The 21,169-nt window shown below is 38.5% G+C and overlaps 1 protein-coding gene across 3 annotated transcripts in view; it reads left to right on the plus strand.

Annotated features, from left to right (window-relative positions):
* RBMS1 (RNA binding motif, single stranded interacting protein 1) overlaps positions 1-21,169 on the plus strand; it is a 267,850-nt gene that overhangs the window by 209,333 nt on the left and 37,348 nt on the right. For all 3 annotated transcript variants that reach the window (XM_006872021.1, XM_006872022.1, XM_006872023.1), the window contains 2 exons: positions 7,238-7,296; positions 14,917-15,008. In XM_006872021.1, the coding sequence (XP_006872083.1) occupies positions 7,238-7,296; positions 14,917-15,008 (151 nt within the window). The remainder of the gene's footprint in view (positions 1-7,237; positions 7,297-14,916; positions 15,009-21,169) is intronic.

The raw sequence follows: 21,169 nt of genomic DNA on the forward strand, positions 1-21,169 counted from the left end.
CTCCTACTATTTCATTGTAGACTTCAACAAATGTTTCTTTCAGCAAAACAAGTACAATTTATACTTTTTTTACTTTGTCTTATTCAGCTTCTGAGGAGCCCTGATGGCACAGTGGTTAAACTCTGGGTTGCTAACCCAAAGTTTGGCAGTTCTAATCCACCAGCTACTCCTCTGGAGGAAGATGTGGTCGATTCCTAACTATTACAGCCTTGGAAACCCTTTGGGGCAGTTCCACTCTTAACTTAAAGGGTTGCTGTGAGTCAGAATCACTTCACAGTAATGAATTTAATTTGGGTTTATTCCATTTCTTAAAAATCCTGGGTATAGTGCAAATGGTTAACCTACTCAATTGCTATCCAAAAGGTTTGAGTACACCCAGAGGTATCGCAGAACAAAAGCCTGAAAAATCCGCCATTGAAAACACTATGCAGCACAGTTCTAGCTGAGGTTACCACGAGTTGGAATTAACTCAAAAGCAACTGGTTTATTCAATCTCTGTTAGAAGAGCTAAAGCAAATCTGTCAACATGCTTGGCCTTTAAACTCCAAAGCAAACTTCCTGCATCCCACATTTGCTACTTATTAGCTGTGTAACCTTGAGCAAGTTCTGGTCTTAGTCTGTCACTCAGTGTCACATCTACAGCATGGGGCAAGTACTCCTCCTACTCAAAGGATGGTGGGAAAGGTTAAAAGAATTTACCTGCGTCACTTAGACTTATGTGTGGCATACATACAATAAGGACTATTTAAGTAAATTGAGGCATTATTTTTATTATTCACCTGAATACGCTCACTAGATCATAGAACTTCCAATTTTTATGCTGCTCTTATAGCCACGTACTCAGAAACTTTGAGTTGTTTCTTTTCTTTCTTTTTCTCTCATTTTCAATGTCCCATGCCTCTTCCGAGCTGATGATTGTCAATTACAGACATATCACCTCTCACAGGATACATGAGTCTCTTTGTCCTCCAGAGATAGCTCAGCTATTAAAACAAACAAAAACAAACATTCCATATGGATCAGTGATTTATGACCCTTTCTCAAATGTTTAAAAATTACCTTTTTCTGTTTATAACGGTACACTTTTTCCTAATGAGTGCTTTCAGCACACTCATGGCTGTTTTAATATTTAATGTTCGTAGAATGTTCCAGAACAACCACAAACACTGCAAAGGACCCCATGATGAAGTAAATGAAATTACAGCTGGCATGACCAATATGAAAAATGACTTATCAGCCATCATCACCCTCGGTGGGTGGTGGTTGAAGAGCCTTGGCTTGTGACTAGGAAGGCTCAGAAGTTCCCTCCCTCACAGAAGAGTGGTGCCCATATGTGTTCCTGCACATGTTCACGTGCATGGATGTGCATGAACACACAGAACACAAGTTGTTTAGATAGGGAACCAGTTTGTTAAACATTCATATGCAGGACTTTGGATGATTTTTAACTTTCTCCAACCCATTTTTCTGTGTCTTCTAATTGCAGTACGCACATATTTTGTTTATGTTGTTATTAAGTGCCATCACGTCAATTTCAACTCATAGTGCCCTTGTATAGGGTTTCTGCGTAGTGGTTGGTGGTTTGAACTGCTGGCTGTTGTGGTTAGCATTTCATTTCTTATCCTTACAGTGCACACCAGCACATACTTACCGTAAATTAATAAAAAGGTAGAATTTAGAGGCGTTCTGCTCCCGTAAAGATTTGCAGCCTTGGAAACCTTGTGCAGGGTCACTATGAGTCGGAACCGACTCCACGGCACTTAACAACAAACAACAACAACTAATGGGGTTGTTGTTGTTAAGTGTTATTGAGTGGATTCTGACTCATAGCCACCCTGTATAGGTTTTCCAAGGAGCACCTGGTGAGTTTAAACCACTCACCTTGCGGTTCAAACAGGTCTTGTGGTCCAGTACTTTATGCTAGTACAGTACCACACCAGGACTTCAGTTAGTGGGGTTAGTAGGAGAAAAATGAATGCAAACTAAAATATGGTTAGATTTTATGTATTACAGCAAATGAAAGAAGAGATACAAGTGAAAACTAAAGGAAAAATCAGTAAGGCTGTGGCACACACAGACAAAAACAGTGTTAGTAAAATCTAAGCAAAAGGTTCGATGGAGATAGCTTTTATCAGCCAAGTTCAGGTGGGCCAGTAGGTTCATATGTGACCTTTTATATGTTATCATCTTCCTTTGAAAGTCTTAATTCTTCTGTAATCACATCTCTTAATTACTCCTTATCCTTTACTGTCAGAGCTTCCTCTAGAGTGGATTATCTGCTCTTAGCAAAGAATATTATTTTCTAGGGAGCTAGGTCTGTGGTCTGAACATTGTTACTTTGAAGTTGGATAAAACTGAAAGAGTGTTCGCATTCACATTTTTTCCATAAAATTCTACAGCTTGCTTTCCTGAGCATGTGTCTCCTTTGTGTTCTTACAGCGGGGAATCTGCCGACCAGCAGGCTTGTTACGCCCAGTATATTGTATGGTCCTGTTCTGTAATGATGATTTTTAAAAAAGACAGAAACAAGTTAAGCTGCAAGTAGGAAAAAAGAAGGTAGAAATCTGTTAACCTTATGACTTTTTACCAAGATATCTGTTACTCTTGTAGGCATTGAGGATCTACAGTAGGATTAGACTAAATTTTAGTCATCTGTAATTACTTCTTTCCTGCCCACCCCTGCCCCAGTTTACCATTATTAAATTCTAATGCAAATAAGACAATAACAGGTGGTCCTGAATGCCCTGAACCCTTTGGCCCCCATCCTGTTCCTTGAGGTGCCATGTGATTGACCACTCTTCCATATTCTTTGTATGAATCTTGCCTGGCCTATTTCCAAGTCATCATAATTAACTTCTTTCTGTCTCCACAATGCCAAGACAGAGTCACTCACTGACATACTAACTTCCTGAGAGGAGGGAATTGTTCCATCTTCTGGTTGTCTATGGCCATACCACCCAGAATGCACCCAATCTCATCTGAAAATGTTCCGTCTTTGGTTCAGGGTTCTGTATTTTGGTGGGAGCCTCTTGTGCCAAGAGTGGTGTTACTGAGTGGGCCACCCAAAAGAGATGTTAGGGAAGAACCGTTCATCACCCTCAGATGACTCCACATATATACTTTTTCAGCCCATCTACTTGCTGTAAACCTCACTAACAGAGTGGCAGGTGTTTTCAGACTTGCTGGGAAGTCAGTCTTCATTGGCAAATTATGAGGCAAACCGCAATGGAAAATAAAACATATAAATGTCAGAAATAATCTGTTATCCTTCTCTCCCCTTACTGTCTCTTTATCCCTTTTTCAACCGCAAACCATGTTTGCTTCTTAAATTTACAAAAAAACTTCCTTTGACTTGGGAAAGAAATCTACTGCAGTGCCTTAGAAGAAGAGCCCTTCCATTTTGTTACCCCACTTCCATATGCTGCATTGTTTCTCAAATACTTTTTTTTTTTTTTAAGTTCTAATTATTTCCTTTTATTTTAAGTATCTTTAAAAAGTCGCTCTTTGGGGATTCGGTACATTGCGTGTAAATTTACAGATATACAGTATTGTAATAAGGAGCTCTGCTAGCATAGTGGTTACGAATCAAGCTACAAACTGCAAGGTCCGCAGTTCAAAACTACCAGCTGTTCCTCGGGAGAAAGATGAGGCTTTCTGCTCCCATAAAGATTTACAGCCTCAGAAACCCTGTACAGGGTTGCTATGAGTCAGAACCGACTCCCTGGCACATAACAACGACAGTATTGTAATACGTGGATTAAAATACACAAATCATAACAATTTCCTCTGACAGTGAAGAAGAGGATTTGGATGACGTTGGCATTTTGTCAGTTGTAGTAATCATTCTGGAGTCCTGGTGTGGCACTGTAGGATTAGCACTTGGTCGCAAGGTTGGCAGTTCAGACTCACCAGCTCTTCCTTGGAAAGCTCATACAGAGTCAGGATGAGTTGGAACAAACTCGATGGCACTTAGCAACAGCAGTAATAATTCCACTTGTAGAAGGTTCTGGTCTCTGCATTACCCCTGGAAATGGGGATGGTATTTCTATTCAGAAAATTGTCCAAGTGTTCCTTTTCTTTTTTTCACACATTTTGTGATAACACCTCACAGCTTCCCAAATTTAGCAAGCAATCCAGTTTTTAAAGCAATTGAAGCCCCTGATTTAGTTTAGAAACAGAATGTGTACAACAGTGTTTTGAACAGTAAATTATAAAATTCAGCATCTGTGAGTGACTGTCTGAGAATGATAACATCAGATTACACACTGCAACACAGTGTATGGTACATATTATTATAGCGTCAAGATTACAGAAAAGGAAAGCAAATAGTCTTAAGTGCTAATCTTCATAACTTGAATACACCGTAAGTCAGGGACTGCCCGTAAACTAACTGGAAAGACAAGGTTCGACAGACCAAAGGCTTGGTTGCAGGGAAAACTATTACTCACTTTGTGTAAGTCTAGGAGCAGTGATAGGAAGAAACAAACATACCAAAAACAACTGAGAAAAGTGTTTGACTAATAATTTCAGAAGTGGTAGATTTGATAATGTTAAAATGAACTTGATTAGAACAGTGTAGTTGAATTGGAAGAGACATGGAGAGGAGGCAGGGAAAGATGTCTTGTAAGTACTGTTGAAGCTGCGATTTATAGAACAGTTCGTGTGAGGTGAGGTTTAAGTAGATATTTAAATATCTTGTTGTGTCCTCTGGAATTGGTTCTGACTCATAGCGACCCTGCATAGGGTTTCCGAGGCTGTAAATCTTCCCCGAAGCAGGAAGCCTCATCTTTCTCCTGTGGAACAGCTGGTGGTTTCAGACTGCTCACAGTGAGATTAGCAGCCCGATTCATAACCACTAAGCTACCAGAGCTGTGATATAAATATCTTAATAGGTAAGATATTAAAGTAGAAAGAAGGAAGAGGTAAAAACAAATGCTTTGTGGAATTAAAGAAAGAAAGAAATGGCATCATAAACAGAGAAACATTAATTAAAACCCTGGCATTGGGTAAGTTTCCTAAGGGGAGGAAAGGTTGAGGACCAGTTGTTAAATACTAGGTTAAGAAAGAAGTAAGACCAATGGAGGAGTCCTGGTTGTGGTGCTGTTGGTTAATGCACTGGATTGCAAAGTCCGCTTGAACTGGAAGGCCTGTGGTTCAAGTTCACCAGCTGCTCCTTGGAAACCCTATACAGGGTCGCTATGGGTTGGAACTTGACTCGACAGTACTTAACAACAACAAAGACCAGTGGACAGAAGGAATGCAGAGATAAAAGTGGGATGAGAACCCTCCAAGGTGGATACAGGTCTCCAAGGACAGAGAGGGTCCACTTTGCTCAAAATGAAAGGACAGTAGTAGATATATCAAACGTATATGCTAGGTAGATAAATGGTTGCTAAAAGGTAATCTTTACATCACTATTCGTTTTCTTGGATTGCAGATTTTTAAAAAAATCCAAGCTTAGTGACCTGTGTTACTGTTGTTATAAATACTCAAAATCTCTGCAGGGAATTGAAGGTGTTTGTATAGCATTATGCCTCTTGGATGTAATTGTCATTTGAACCTTAAACTACCTTTACTTTCATGCCTAGTTAGTAATCGTTTGATTACATGATTACAGAGTGAAAATGGGAAAAATGAACTGAAGGAGAGCAGAGGTTCAGCCAGTTGCTGCTTCTAGATAAATGTATTTCAAAACTTTTTCAAGGCATAAAAATAGACACCATCACTATTGAAAATGAATCAGATGCTACACAGATACTCCCATTCCTGAAATTTAGAGTTAATTTTATCCTCAACATCAATTGTAAAGAAGCTGTTAGCAAAATGTGAAAATGTATCAATTGTGCTATATAAAGCCATCCACACACATTCAAACCTGCTGCTGTAGACTCAGTTCTAACTCATGGTGACCCCAGCTATTCAAAAGTAGAACTGCTCTATGGGGTTTTCTTGATTATAATATTTATGGAAGCAAATTGCCATGCCTTTCTTCAGCGACACTGCTGAGTGGGCCCAAACCACAAAAAAACACAGCTGTCAAGTTGATTGCTTTCTGCCACCCAGGGACCTTAAGACTAGTATATGAGAAAGTAGAATTTTGGAATTTGCCAAGTGGTAATGAGGAAACGTGAGTTTCAGATACTTGAAGTAAATTATGCACATTTCCCATATCTTTGATTTTTAAGAAAATAAGGAAGTACATTTTGTTTTTGTTTGTTTTCCAAAAGGCTTTTTCTCAATATTTAGAAGACAAACAGTGCTTTTCCTCATGGTCTGGTGTAAGAAAGTGTAGGTTAAATGCATACCTTTAAATTAGACTGTCACTTTAGTTTTAGGAGTAGCGGACGGTATTTTAATGATATGACAATTTTTCCTTCTGATTCCTAATTTCTGCACATTGATGGTGGCGGTTTTGTGCCGTGGAGTTGGTTCCTACTCATAACAATACTGAATAAGTTTCCGAAGTTGTAAACCTTTACAGGAGCAGAAAAACCACTATGCTGCCAGAGCTCCTTCACATTAAAGTAATTTAAACACAGTTCTTCAGGAAACCCTCAAAGTTATGATTTATCCCTGGTTTATTGTTTTGTATTCTTGATTGTCCATTTCTCGCACATGTGTAAGTATAGTATCATTAGTATTATTACTAGTGAATTAAATATAAGAGATATAAATAAGTATATTTATGAAGAGCTAAAAAAAAGCTTGGTAAAAATTACCTGTTTAAAATCATGAAATGTGTTAAACATGTACCTAGACACATACTTACATATTGACATGCATGCCCTTCTAGAAAAATCCAGAGCCACAGAGCTCTAGCTGCAGAACCGAATGGATAGATATACTGCATGCAGCCTTCCTCCTGTTTTATTCCATAAGGACTGTGTGGGTCATCTTTCTTTCCTTGAATAATTAATTGGGTAGCCTTACATTTATTTGGCTTTGCATTTAACCACATATAAAATGTTAATAGAAAAAAGTTCTGAAGGATGTGATTTATTTGTCCCAAGATTGTCAGGCAAACCTGATTCTTCAAAACCAAATATCAGACTGTAATCCAAGATTCAATCCTTTTCTTTCCTTTTAAGCTTAGTTTTGAGTTCAGATTCGTATTTCCTGCCCCCTAGTAAAGAACATTTTGTACTTTAAAAGTTTGCAGATTTTTGAAAAGTATGTGTGTTTTCTGGTCTTTGACATTAATAAGGGCTCCTTAATTATAACTTTTTTTTCTTTTTAGGTATGGAAAAATTGTTTCTACAAAGGCAATTTTGGATAAGACAACGAACAAATGCAAAGGTATGTTTTCTTGACTAATTATTTGCTTAATCATAGCTTTTTAAAAAAAAGCTGTGATGGAATATTAAACCTGATCTTGGTTTCAGAACTACATCCGTTCATTTTATTAAAAACTAAATCTTTTATGTCACCCATTTTCTGTCTTGCACAGTGTCAGCATATTGGTTACGTTTGTCCACCGTTGAGTTTTGGCTGGAAATTCAACAGCGGCTAACTAGTTTGCCAGAATTCCAGATTTGATGTCAGTGGAGTTAGGATGCAAAGTACTGGTTGGCATTTAGCCCCTGGTTTTAAAAGGAGAGTAGAGTTAGAAAATAGCTTTTCTTTCCTGAGCCTTAGGAGATTAGAGCTGCTTACTGAGGACCATTGGACTGTATTAAAGAACTGAAAAGATTACGTATTGTGCAAATTGGCTCTATTAATTAGAATAGAGTAGTTTTAAGCAGTACTTAATTACATGTTTCAATACTCCCAATTGTTCTCTGCTGAATGCCTGTTGATAATATTGGCGGTAGGGAGGAGAGAACCATTTTCACCAACCAAATTGTAATAGGGAGGGGAGGTCAGAAGCCCCTTTGAAATATGCTGCTGCATTAATTTGATGCACTGACCTTCAGTTTTCCGTGTAATTAGAATGAGCTCATCCAGCTCCATGAACTGGAAGAGGAGGCGTCTACAGGCAGTACTGATGCTCTGTAGTTCTTTTAATGATCCAGCATCTTAACAATAGGCATGTGATTTCTAGGTAAAGGGAAGAATGGCGTCAGCTGACTTTTAGTCTACCTACTGACCCCATGAATTGAAATAAGGTTGGCAGACAAGACAGAGAAGGCAGCTCTCCTCATTAATTAGACCCCTGGTTTTTTAAGCAGTGACGATGACAGTGCCTTAGCACAATCTGAAAAAGGCAAAGAACATAAATGAATGCTATGCGGTGGCCAGGCCTCGCCTTCGAAGCCAGTCACTTCGTTTAATCTAGAATTGAAGTAGCTCATTGTACTGCTTCAAAGGTCCCAAATTTGAAGAAGTTTTTGTGACAAATATCTAAGCCCACATTTAATCAACATGGCACATAAAGGCTGTGAATAGAGCAGTGCTTTATGTAGAGTAGTACTCAGATATTTTAAATTTAAGTAGAGTCGAGTTATAGACCGAAATGCATATACTGAGTTGCCAAAAATAGTCTTGTTTAGCATGCTCACACATGATTTGGGAGAACCAGAAACACAAGAAAATCTTTTAGTTTTATAAAGAACATGAACTCCTAGAGGCATACAATAAGAAGTTGATCTCAGACCTGGAGAGGAGTCACCATAAACAAGAGGTCACAGTCTTTGCTGCTCCTCCTCCTGTTTTCCTCATGAATGAAATTTTACATAGTAGTTCAGTGTGTTAGAAAGCAGAGTTAAGGAACGGAGAGGACCTAAAGCCTTCCTGGTTGAATTCTCCATCATACCCTGAACTAAAAACCACTGTTGTCTACTCTTCTCACTTGAGTACGTCTTCCCCAAGAGCCAAAATTCTACAGAATGTTAATATGATGTAGAAAAGATAGGGATTAAAAACTTACTAATGCCAAATCTAACATACTGCCACCATTTAAACCCCTAGGCATATTACATGGAACGTCAAAAAGTTCATGAAGAAAAATGCTGTTATCTTTAAAATTCCTTTTTTTTTTTTTTTTCATGAACTTTTTGAAGCTCATCATATTTAGTTGACATATAAGTTGGAAACAGTTGGGTAAGATCCAGAGATAAGCACAGAGCTTTGTGGTGCTTCTAAATAAGGGCAGGAATAATTCAGAACCGTTTTCAGATGCATGTTTCCTAGAAACCTTCCCTTCAAGATGGGGGTCTCATGAGATACATAGGGGATGGGAAGTGGTAGAAACTTTTCAGGGTCCTCTGCTTCAAATTTTCCTCTCTGAAAGAGGTGTCAGCAGATATCTAGTGAGTGACTGATTGAGAGGACTCATGAAAAATAGTATAGTTTTCATCTAAAAGAAGAAATAGCACGTAGTTCAGCAGTGATTCCTGGGATGGTGCAGTTTGCTATCAGCGGTGGCTTATAGGATGAATACTGAACTGCTGACAAGGTTGGTGGTTTGAGCCCACCAGCTGCTCCATGGAAGAAAGATGAGGCTTTCTGCTCCTGAAAAGATTTACAGTGTCAGAAACCGTATACAGAGTCACTATGAGTCACAACCAACTCGACAGTACTTAACAACAACAACTAACGAAAAGATTTGTGGTTCAGACCTACCCAGCGACAGCTCTGAAGAAAGGTCTGAGAATATGCTTCTGTAAAGATTACAGTCAGGAAAACTCAATGAAGCATTCTGCTCTGAAACACATGGTATTTCCATGAGTCCAAAATCAAAGGCAATCAGTTTGGCATATGATGTTGGTTAGCATCCTAACCCATATTAAGGCACAGAATGATCACAAAGACTTATTAGGAAAAAATTGTTTTTTCTTTAAAGTTTTTATTGTAAGTTATGTGATAGTTTACATGGGAGAACATTAGGTTTACATTCATCCTATTGTATATCGTTTCATTGCCATGATTACAATCCCCTCCATCCATCATCAATCACCCAAAGGGTATACCCTGCAAGCCTGCCCCTCAGTCATCAGCACACAGCCCCTCTCCCTCTCTGGGTCTAGAGTCCCCAGCCGCTCCATCTCTCCACGTCATCATCTCTGCGTCCATCTCTGGTGTCACTTTTTCTCTGGGGGAAGAACTTTTAAGAAAAGTGAAAGTTGCCAAGAAAGCTGCCCTAAGGAATTGTTTTCCATCCTCTATAATACACCTGCTCATTCCTCAGAGGTAGCAAGGGCTGTCCTATTTGAATTTCATTGGAAACCTTACCCTGCCCACCTACAGCCCTGATCTTTACCCCTTCAGACTTTTTGTTTCCAAAACTCAAGGAGCATTTAAAGAACCACGATTTGAGTCCCTAGAAAATGTCAAAAGTGTTGTTTTGACATGGTGTAAATCAAAGAGCACCAAATTCTTTGGACAAGGGTTAGTGAGATGTAAACACAGCATTCAGAAAGTATATAGATCTAGGAGGAAATACTGAGAAACAGTAGCTTCACATTTGTATGTTTTTTGTTTAATAAAGGTTTCTGTGATTTTTTGTTGTTGTTGTTAAGTGCTGTCGAGTCGGGTCCGACCCATAGCGACCCTGTACAGGGTTTCCAAGGGTGTAAATCTTTACGGGAGTAGAAAGCCTCATCTTTCTCCCGCGGAGCGGCTGGTAGTTTCGAACCACTGACCTTAAGGTTTGCAGCCCAATTCGTAACCACTATGCTACCAGAGCTCCTTTTTTGTAGCAATCCTTTTTTTTTTAAGTACTCTTCTATGACAAAGGAGCTCTGGTAGCGTAGTGGTTACGAATTGGGCTGTGAACCTTAAGGCCAGCAGTTCGAAACTACCAGCCACTCCGCGGGAGAGAGATGAGGCATTCTGCTCCCGTAAAGATTTACAGCCTCGGAAACCCTGTACAGGGTCGCTATGGGTCGGAACCGACTCGACGGCACTTAACAACAATAACAACAACTTCTATGACAATTTAGGACAATGAAGTTAACAGAAGATTGATAATTATTTATGCTTCCATTTAAGACCAACCAGTACATACGTATACACATACAAAAGTAAATAAATAAAATTTAAATGTATTGTTGTTGTATGCCTTGGAGTTGGTTCCGAATCATAGCGATCCTGTATAGGGTTTCTGAAGCTGTAAATCTTTATGGGAGCAGAACACCTCATCTTTCTCCCACGGAGCAACTGGTAGTTTCGAACTGCTGACCTTGAGGTTAGCAGCCCCTCTTGTAACCACTACTCTATGGATCAGGATAAATCATATCAAAGGAGAAATAAAGGCAAAAGCAGGAAATCTCAGGTTAAAGTGCTTTCTGTAAGGATTTGTATGTGGAATCCCAAGTGCTGCAAACAGTTAACATGCTTGGCTGTTAATCCAAAGGTTGGAGGTTCAAATTCACCCAGAGCTGTTTCAGAATAAAGCCCTGCCTGTCTGCTTCCAAACAATCAGCCATTGAAAACCCCATGGAGCACATTTCTGTGCTGTCACACATGAGGTCATCACAAGTGGTGGTGGTTGTTTTTTAAGGTTTTAAGGACCCTTGCCATCAGTGAGCCAAAATATGGTCCTGCATTTCCTAGTGGCCAAAGCAAAACTAGAGAATATAGCCAGTCCCATGGTTTTAGTCATTCACAATTTGTGCCTTCAAGTCAGTTCCCACTCATAGTGACCTGTATAGGATTTCCAAGGAGTGGCTTGTAGAGCCACCAACTTTGCAGTTAGCAGTCCACTGCTTATCTGACAGTGTCACATCTTCAGGAGAGGGTAATCCAGGTTGCAAGAGAAATAAAATCATTCCTGGTATGGAAACCTGACCAGACTCCTTCTGGAAGCCCTCAGTAAGACGCTAGGTTATTTATATCATCTTTAAAAACTCCTTTTACATAATCTGCTTCATCAAATCTGTATAAATTAAGTTCTTTATGTTGTTGTTGTGAAGTGCTGTCGAGTCAGTTCCGACCCATAGCAACCCTATATGGGGTTTCTAAGGAGAAGCTGGTGAGCTTGAACCACTTGACCTTTTAGTTCAAACGGTTTTGTAGTCTGGCACATTAACCCATATTGCCACACCAGGACTCCAAGTTCTAAATTGTTATTGTTGTTAAGTGCCGTCGAGTCGGTTCCGACCCATAGCGACCCTATATAGGGTTTCTGAGGAGTAACTGGTAGCTTGAACCACTGGCTTTGCAGTTCAGACAGCTTTGCAGTCTGGCGCACTAATTCACAGTGCCACACCAGGACTCCAAGTTCTATATAGTCTTGTGTTTATTTGAAAAATAATATGGATAGAAAATGCAGTCATCTAAGGTTTGCTTACAAACATATAAACTGTTAATGTCTTCAGCAGCTGTTTATGAAATTGATAGAATGTGGTGGTGATAGTTGTTGTTAAGTGCCGTCGAGTCGGTTCCAACCCATAGTGACCCTGTACAAGGTTTCCAAGTCTGTAAATCTTTATGGGAGCAGAAAGCCTTATCTTTCTCCCGTGGAGCGGCTGGTAGTGTTGAACTGCTGACCTTAAGGTTCGCAGCCTGATTCGTAACCACTACACTACCAGAAAATGTGGTAGGCACTAGAAAAGGCCAGAAAAGGAGGTAAACAGTTAAAATACATCCATGAAGGATTTTTCATAGCAAAGTAATAGCTTGCAAGAATAGAAACTTCAGGTACAGTGACCTGAAAATTGAGACCTTCAGTATATTGTTTTATGTTGACAGTAGCAAGGTTGGGGGAGAAATTAAAACATCCATCAGTAGTTTCATGTCTTCAAAGAATGTTACATGTTAGCTTTCAAAGCAGATTTCCAAATAACACCTAAAATATAGTCAGCCTAATTTCTAACCTAGCGGTTGAGTAGCATTCTTTGCTTTTACTTGCATCAGCCCTTCTCTTCTCTGGCCTGGATAATTTTTCACTGTCTAAATAAAATTAAACTTTCTATCAACCTAATTTCAAATAATATAAGGTAGGTGCTGCTTTTTTCAGCATTAACATTCATCTTTCCTAAAACATCTGTTTAGTCATCAGTCAGCTTCTCCTTTTCCTTGTTTTGTTCCCATGAAATGTTTTTGATACTTTCACTGCAAAACTGACCTTTGCATAATTTCTGGGCTTTCTGTTGAATTTTTTGATACATGTATTTGTCTAAGTTGATACCAGTTCCATACTGTCTAAATTACTGTTTCTTTTATGTCACATATAAATAAATGATAAGGCCCTGTTGTATACAAACTCCAAACAGGGCTTTTATTTTCAGAATATTCTTACTCATGTATAATTCATTATAGTTAGATTGAGTTCTGAGATAAAAATATGTTCATATTTTGCTTGGTACCCTAATTTTTTTTAACATTGGACTAAATAAAAGTTTACCTTTTCTCAGTAACTTAAGAGTTTTCGCAGTGAAAAACTCAGTGCTTGTTTATTTTTATACAATGATACCCATGGGACCTGCTGAGATTCATGGAGCTGTTTGCAGTTAAACATTATAAATCCTGTGCTTTGTATAATTTTTCTTTTTGTTACTAGTTACTAGCTTTCACTTATAGAAGCCACTCATTTGCTTATTTTTTAGCTGTACTTCTCTATTCCTTTCCTTCTCCTCCCTCCCTTTCCCCCCTTGATTTCCGGCATTTGATTTGTTGTGGCCAGAGAAAAGATTACCAATTTGTTAAAACAGTTTGTAAGGTTATGGCTTATTTTTCCTTTTAAGTGCCATCAAGTTAGTTCAGACTCATAGTCACCCTGTGTAGGATTTCTGAAGAGCGCGGCTGGTGGGTTTGAACCACCAATTTATGGTTACCTGTCCAGTGCTTATCCATGTGCACCAGACCAGCCCTCCTAAAGTTATGAATGTTGTTGCTATTAAGTGCTTTTAAGTCAGTTCCAATACATAGAGACCCACTGTAGGGTTTCCTAGAAGCAGCTGATGGGTTTGAACTGCCAACCTTGTAGTTCACATTCCAGTGTTACACCACTTTAAATCAGAGCCTCTCATACAAGGTTGTTTTACTGTGTTTGTTTTTTGTATTTTAGGGCATAAACTGATGACAACCGTTTTGGTTATCTGGAGACATATTTTCCCCTTTATTTTGAAGAGAAATATTGAGGTGTTCAGGGTCAATAACTTTATATTTTGGGTATTTAACAGGACTTCTGTACTCCAGATGTGGCACTATAGGATCAGCGCTGGACTGCAAACCACTAGGTCAGCAGTTCAAACCACTAGCTGCTCCTCAGAAATCCTGTACAGGGTTGCTGTGAGTCAAAACCGGCTGGACAGCACTAAACAAAACAGTAACTTTTTAAAAATTATTTGAAATGTTGTTGTTGCTAAGTGCTGTCCAGCGCATTAGCTCACGGCACCACACATAATAAATGGGATATTTTGTGTTTGTCATCAGAAAGTTCAGCAAGATAGATTCTGCTTTTCGTATTTAATCATTCAAAATGATATTTCTCTGAACTCGACTTGTATCGTAAAAAAAACTGGTTGACAACTTAGGTACCGTTTTTCAGTTAACTGTAAGGACATCTTAGAAAGAGATGTTGAATAGGAAAAAGTGGGTTTGTAGGAGTTTATTGTTTTGTTTTCCTCACTTTGAAGTGTTGAAAAGCCATGGTGGGACAGCGTATTGGACTGATAACCACAAGGTCTGGGGTTCAAATCCACCAGCTGCTCCTTAGAAGAAAGATGATGCTGTCTGCTCCGGTAAAGATGTACAGTTTCAGAACCCTCAAGAGCTGTTCTACTCTGTCTAAAGGGTCACCATGCATCAGAATCAGTTGATGATAGTGGTTAGATTTTGATTTTCTTTTGGTTTTGAAGAGTGGCTTCTCTAACCCAAGATAGACAGTGGGGAGGAAGCCTGGGTCCTCTCAGGATTATAGGGTTTTCGTTCTATTGCCAATATCAGCAATAAAGTAGAACAGACTCATTCTTTTACTCTTGACATAACCATAAAATAATGGCCTTCAAACTAAGTGTGTTTTTTGCATTTCAGGTTATGGTTTTGTTGATTTTGACAGCCCTGCAGCGGCTCAGAAAGCTGTGTCTGCCCTGAAGGCTAGTGGAGTTCAAGCTCAGATGGCAAAGGTGAGTCATGCACTCTGGCATGCTGCATTGTGTTGTATGCTGAGCTTACCTGCTTTCCAGTCAGTCACCCTTTCCCGTATTCCCGCCATCCCAGCTGACCAAAGTTACTTCAGGACATTGGTGCCATACCTCCACATCCTCACCAGTAACTATTGTGCTGCAGATGAACTAGTCCTCATAATCTGAGAACTTTCAAATATATAAAATTATATATAGTCAGTCATGTAGCTTCATTATTCATGGTAAATCAAGGAATAACACCAGATTTCTTCAGGCAATCAGGTATTTGTGGTTCTTTAAAAACTGTACTTTTTTTCTATTTTTTAAAACTTTTTACTGTGAATTGGGTGAAGGTGTACAGATACGATCATCAGCTCTACAGTCAGCAAATGATACAGCTTGTTTCATCTCAATGATTACGACCACTTTTATCCCACTTCCAGTGGTTCACCATTTACATCTTATATTTCACAAAGGAGCAAGGCAAACAATTTGATCCTGTACTCGTTTTTTAAAATAATCTTGAAAATGCCCTTGTTCAAAGACTTGTGTGTAAAATGTTTTGAAAGAATATAAAAAATGACGTAGCACACACTTCGTAAAGCAAATGTTACGTTACAGATGCTACTTCTTGTGCACAATAGGCAAACATTTGTGACATTGATCATATATGGGATATGAATCTTGTATGCTTCAGTAGTTCTACAATGACTTTATCCAACTCCTCTGATGAGCTTTTAGCATCTAGATGAGGATTATGGATAAAGAATCCTTCTAAATGAGATATATTCCTGAATATTCCATGATTATAAAGCAGAGACCATCTAATAATAAATGTGGATTTTTAGCACAGTACACATGGATTTTGACTGATGTAAGATACATTGTTTTTCTTGAAACTTTTGTGGTAGTTTCTTTGTAAAGTTTTCCTCAGGTGATTCTAGTTCAGATTGAAATCATAATTCATTCTAAAAGCTGAAGGTACCTCAGATTATCTGGTCCAACTTGCTACTTTCAGATAGGTGTGATCTTTTTTATTAAGAATTCAGATTCTGAGAAGAGAATAACCTTGAAATGGCATATGTATCTCTTAAGTATTTATATTCTGCAGCAGGCATTACCGTTACTCAGTAGATACTGGACTCATGATTGTTTCAGGACTCACTATTAAGTAAATTGATATTTATGTTCCATTCTTTATTACCCAGTTCTAAGAGCATAGTACTTAGCACCTACAATGCAGTTATAAAGATGTTTATGCACTCATGTAGATTTTCCATGATCCTTCAATTGCTCTGGAAAGTATTGTCGGGCATCAATAATGTTTATATTGTCTGGATTCTTGAAATACAAAGGAAAGTAATTTGTTGCTGTCCTCTCCTACTTCAGGGTAATAGAGCATGATCATACCCTTACAAGTTTCCACATTTCCATAGGAAAGAAAGTTTATAGAAGTTAAAGGACTCTGTAATAAAGAGATAAGTTACCTGCTAAGATCTTAAGGCTACTTGAAAGACAGATATAGAGATTAACCTGGAATAAAATTTTCAGTGTAAATAAAGATTTGGGGAATTCATGAAAGGAGTCACCTTTCTAACATCATTCTTGACTTTCAGTATTTCTAAAGCTCTGGATTGTGTTGGATTTATTTTAGATTTTCTTAAGCTCCAGAATTAAGAAGTTAAAATAAACAGGAACTTTTAACTACTAAGCCCCATAATTTTTCAGATTATTGTCTAGAGTATGTATGGAACAGTTCCCTGTCGAATTGTTGAAAGACAGATATCTGAGGTTTTAAATATATGTATTGTGAATATGTAATAACCTACTTTGCATAATGATTTGGCAGAATGTTAAATCCATCACTGTAAACATTGTGTTATCATATAAACAGGGCTTTTAGGGCACAGTCAGAAAACAACTCTTATTTCTTCCCCTCTGCCCATTCTAACATTACCCCTGAAGCTTCTATTTCCTCCTCCTCCTCGGATAAAATCCAACACAGGCCCCATAACTTTTCTGACAATTCTCAGATAATAGTAAGTCTTCAGTCATTTCTTTTATTTCAGATTTTTTCTGGTTAATGTTTTATTTGGTACAATGCCTCTTGATGTTTTTAAATCAAATTTCATAGAATGTACATACCTCTCAATATATTGTATTTGCATCATCCAAATTCAATATGGTATTTTTCAAAAGAGGTTGCATGGGGAAAGTCTCAAGTTGCATTCCAAGTACAGTTTGTAGAATGTCGGAATCGTGTAAAAGTTTGAAAATTGCTGAGCATCAAGTGAACATAAGGGATTTACATCTCTGATGTTAATGCTAAGAAGCATCATAACCCACAAAGCAACTGTTTGTTAATAGTGATTATCTGATGAGTAGGAAGCAATGTTTTAAAAATTTGCATTCCAACATTTCCATTGAGTGTGTAACGTGTGTGTATTGTGTGGATATAATTATATTTGATTAGGGTTGTGATGGGTGTATAACAGATTATAATTTTCCTACTTAAAATAATGCCAAGTAGGATCCTGGTTCACATTTTCCTGCCGGTTGTCTGATTTTTAAGGTAGATTAATGATGTTAGGTGTGTGATACTTGTAATTTAAATGTCCAATCTAGAAAATCATGTAATGTTAAAGACCTCCCCAGCTCAGGGATGGGAGCATACATTAGTTGCTTTCCTGTTTCCTAAATGTGTGTTTTTCCCACTTCTCTATCACCTTGCTGATTATGGTTTCTAACTTCTTTAGGGTCAGAGCAGGATTAAAGGATGGGAAAGTTCTTTCTTAACCTGACACTGTTGTAAACTGGTGATTTCTCTAGCCATTTAGAAAGGTGAAGCTTCATTTCTTGAGATGCTTTGTGAAATTTTTGGAAATTTCTACCTCATTCCCCCAAATGATGGGAGTAGATGGCCTTTCCCCTCAGTTCCTTGGAGCGAGAGGTTGCATATCCTTTGGTTGCTATCCTCAGCTCATGGTAATCTAATTGTCTGTCTTCACCCCTTTCTTTCTGGGATCTCCTTGCCCCTTAAGGCAGCCATTTTGGGAGGATCTAACACAACCTTGGTCCAATTCTATCTTGTGTGGCCCACTTCTGATCTACCTGTGCCAATTTGCCGTAGGAAAGTACTTATTTCCTTACTGTTCTGATTGTTGTTGTAAGTGTCACTAAGGTGATTCCAACTCATTGCCACCTTGTTGTATAGGGTTTCTGAGGACCAATTGGTGGGTTTGAACTGCCAACCTTGCAACTAACCATCCAGTGCTTATCCTACAGGGCCACATCAGAACTAATAGGCCATTTCAGTTAGCTCTTTGCTTTTTTTTTAGATGCCTCTGGTTTAAGTTGGAAATCCATCCATCTATCTGTCCAATGCAGCAAACTCCATGGTGCATAAATCAAGTATCCTGAGTGGTCTATAAAAGCTCCTCTTGCTTGAATTTGATAGCAAGTGGTAGGAGAGCGTACTCCAGGATGAGACTCAACACATCAGCATATCTTTCCACATAAAGTACTTATTCTCAACCTCTCTAATCTCTTACAAACAGGAGGTGGGTACAGTCAGCTAGGCACCTCAACCCAGTTGCACTCCTGTGCAGGCTCTCTTGAGTTGTCTGACTTCTCCCTTTGACACGGAGATAGCTAACATAATGTTTTATGCCCTGAGCTGAAGCAGTTAAAAGAGGAATGCTTCCAGATTCTGTGACAAATACACAGGCCTTACTTAAGAGTGGTACCATGAACACTGCATTTCCAGTGTCTCTTAAGATTAAGCAACACAGTTTATGAAATACATTCTGCTTTGAAGAAGTCTTTGCAGTGCATTTAGTCAAACCTGGAATGAGTCTAGATAGCCACTAAATATGTGCTATGCCAGCAGTGCTCTTTGAATACCAGCTTTCCCATGGGTTGGTAATGAGCACTGTTCAAAACCTCCTTAAAAAGCTTGATAATACTGTAAATTGGAAAGGAAAAAGGGATCCCTTCCTAGACTGTCTGCAGAAAAGGAACAGAGACTCTGACAATAAGCCAGTGCCAGTAATCTGCATGTTATGAATTTCTTCAGATTCCTGTAGCATGACTTTATTTCTTCTAGGCACTCATGAACAGAGTTCAATTAAATATAATTTTACATGTTCCTTTCTTAATTCTCATTATCTGTCTGCCCAAGCATGGAAGAAAGTTGTCCTCTCATTTAATTTTCCAAAAGTTCCAGTGCTATTCTTTATGGTGAACTTGGCAGATGTTTGAAATGTGTGCCTGTTTTTTTAAGACAAAGACTCAGAATCTGCTGGGGGGTGGGATGAGGGGGAGATCTCAACATTGATGATTATAGCTTAACATCTTTTTAGCTAGTTATTTCATCATTGTTGAGATCTGTTAATAGAGTGACATCTGTGGGCCTTCAGCACCTCTTAACGGGTTGTCGAGGGTCAACAGATCATTCATCATATATTTTGGGCTGCTGGTAGACTTTCAATTTTTTTCCTTCTTCTTCTTTTTTCAGTAAATAGGCAAGCAGTTGAGCAGGAATTCAATCCCCCTTCCATACACAGAGGCCCACCATGCTCCAAGCAGTTTGCAGTTGCATGCCTGTGAGCAGCTATCTGCTGGTTGGTGAACCTATTCAGTACAAGAGAAAACAGATGTCTGGTCCTCCTGCCAAGTCCCTTTCTTGTGTTTTCGGAACCATTCCACACGCACAGGGAGGTTTTGTTAATTTCTTTCAGATGATGACTAAGTGCTTTACATTATGCAGGACCTCCGAGCCCCACTTTCCTACTCAAGCGAACATTAGTAGCTGTTTATCCCTCTCACAGCCTATGTGGGATCTAGTTTTCTACTTGTTAGAGGAGCCATTGAGCCCTTTCTATGCCCAAGGATGTAAAAGAGACCCATGGGCCCCTTTGCGTGCTTGGCTCCCCATAATTTACAGCACTGGTTTTTCAACCATGGCATTATATGTAATAAAGCCAAGTATGGCTTATCATGGATTTTAAAGAGACTAAATTAATCTCATTCAAGAAGTACCCCAGTTACTTTGCAAGTATGATATGTTCTGTTCGCTTTGAATACTTGGTAATTAGAATGCATGGATACTTTGGGAATTAGATCATTTTATGGCCAGAGCTACTGGCATAGAGTTTCTACTATTTTATTTGTTTTTTAATTTAAAAAATTATTGCAAGTTTGTGGATATTGTTTGCAAGGCAGATTGAACATTCATAAAGAAAGATAAAATAGCATTATCTCTGAAAATCATCCCAAATGTAGAAACCCAATTAACTAAGTGTTATTACTATTGAAACTAAATGCGTAAAATCATAGGAAATGTGTACCTGTATTTACTGTACTCTTCTGGTGTTGCACTGTAGGATAAGCACTGGTTGCTATACAAGGTACGTGGTTCAAATCCACCAGCTGCTCCTTGGAAACCCAGTACAGGGTTGCTATGAGTCAGAACCGACTCAACAGCATTTAACAAGTCTACTCTCCATCATTATATCAAAGAATGGTTTAAGAACTCAATATCATTCAGAGTTCTGATTTTAGCAGTTTTTAATATTTTTTTCTCCATTTGATAAATTTTCAAGTTGAATGAGGACTAAAGCATTTATAATATGTGCATAAATAATAATAAACCTAAAAAAATTAAGCTATTGCTTTCCAGTGTCAATTCTGATTTGTGGCACCTTTATTGTTAACCGAGAAGATCGGTTCCATAGGGTTTTCCTGGTTATGACCGGCCTTTTCTTCTGCGATGCTACTGGATGGGTTCAGATTGCTGATCTTTAAATTAATATCCGAGAGCAAACCATTTGTGCTACCCAGGAACCTAGTTTAATAATAGACTCAACTAAAACACAGACGTAGAAAGTACTTATTCCTACTTTTAAAATACTTCACATATGACAAATTCTTTGGGAATTCTTTATTAGTAATTTGGTTTTTTATATTTGTAATTTTAAAAAGCACACATTGTTAATGACACATGCTTTGTATGAAGCTTTTTTTTCATGCCATCTTTGTTTAAAGAGTGTTTTAATTCTCTTTAATTAGGGAACAGCTGGCTTTATTCGGAATCTGAGTTAGCATGATTCATAAAACTTTCTAGTAAGATTAAGTCTGATAGTACTGCTTCCCTGCTTCCT

This window comes from Chrysochloris asiatica, unplaced genomic scaffold (genome assembly GCF_000296735.1).
Source record: "Chrysochloris asiatica unplaced genomic scaffold, ChrAsi1.0 scaffold00181, whole genome shotgun sequence".
In the NCBI taxonomy this organism is placed as follows: domain Eukaryota; kingdom Metazoa; phylum Chordata; class Mammalia; order Afrosoricida; family Chrysochloridae; genus Chrysochloris; species Chrysochloris asiatica.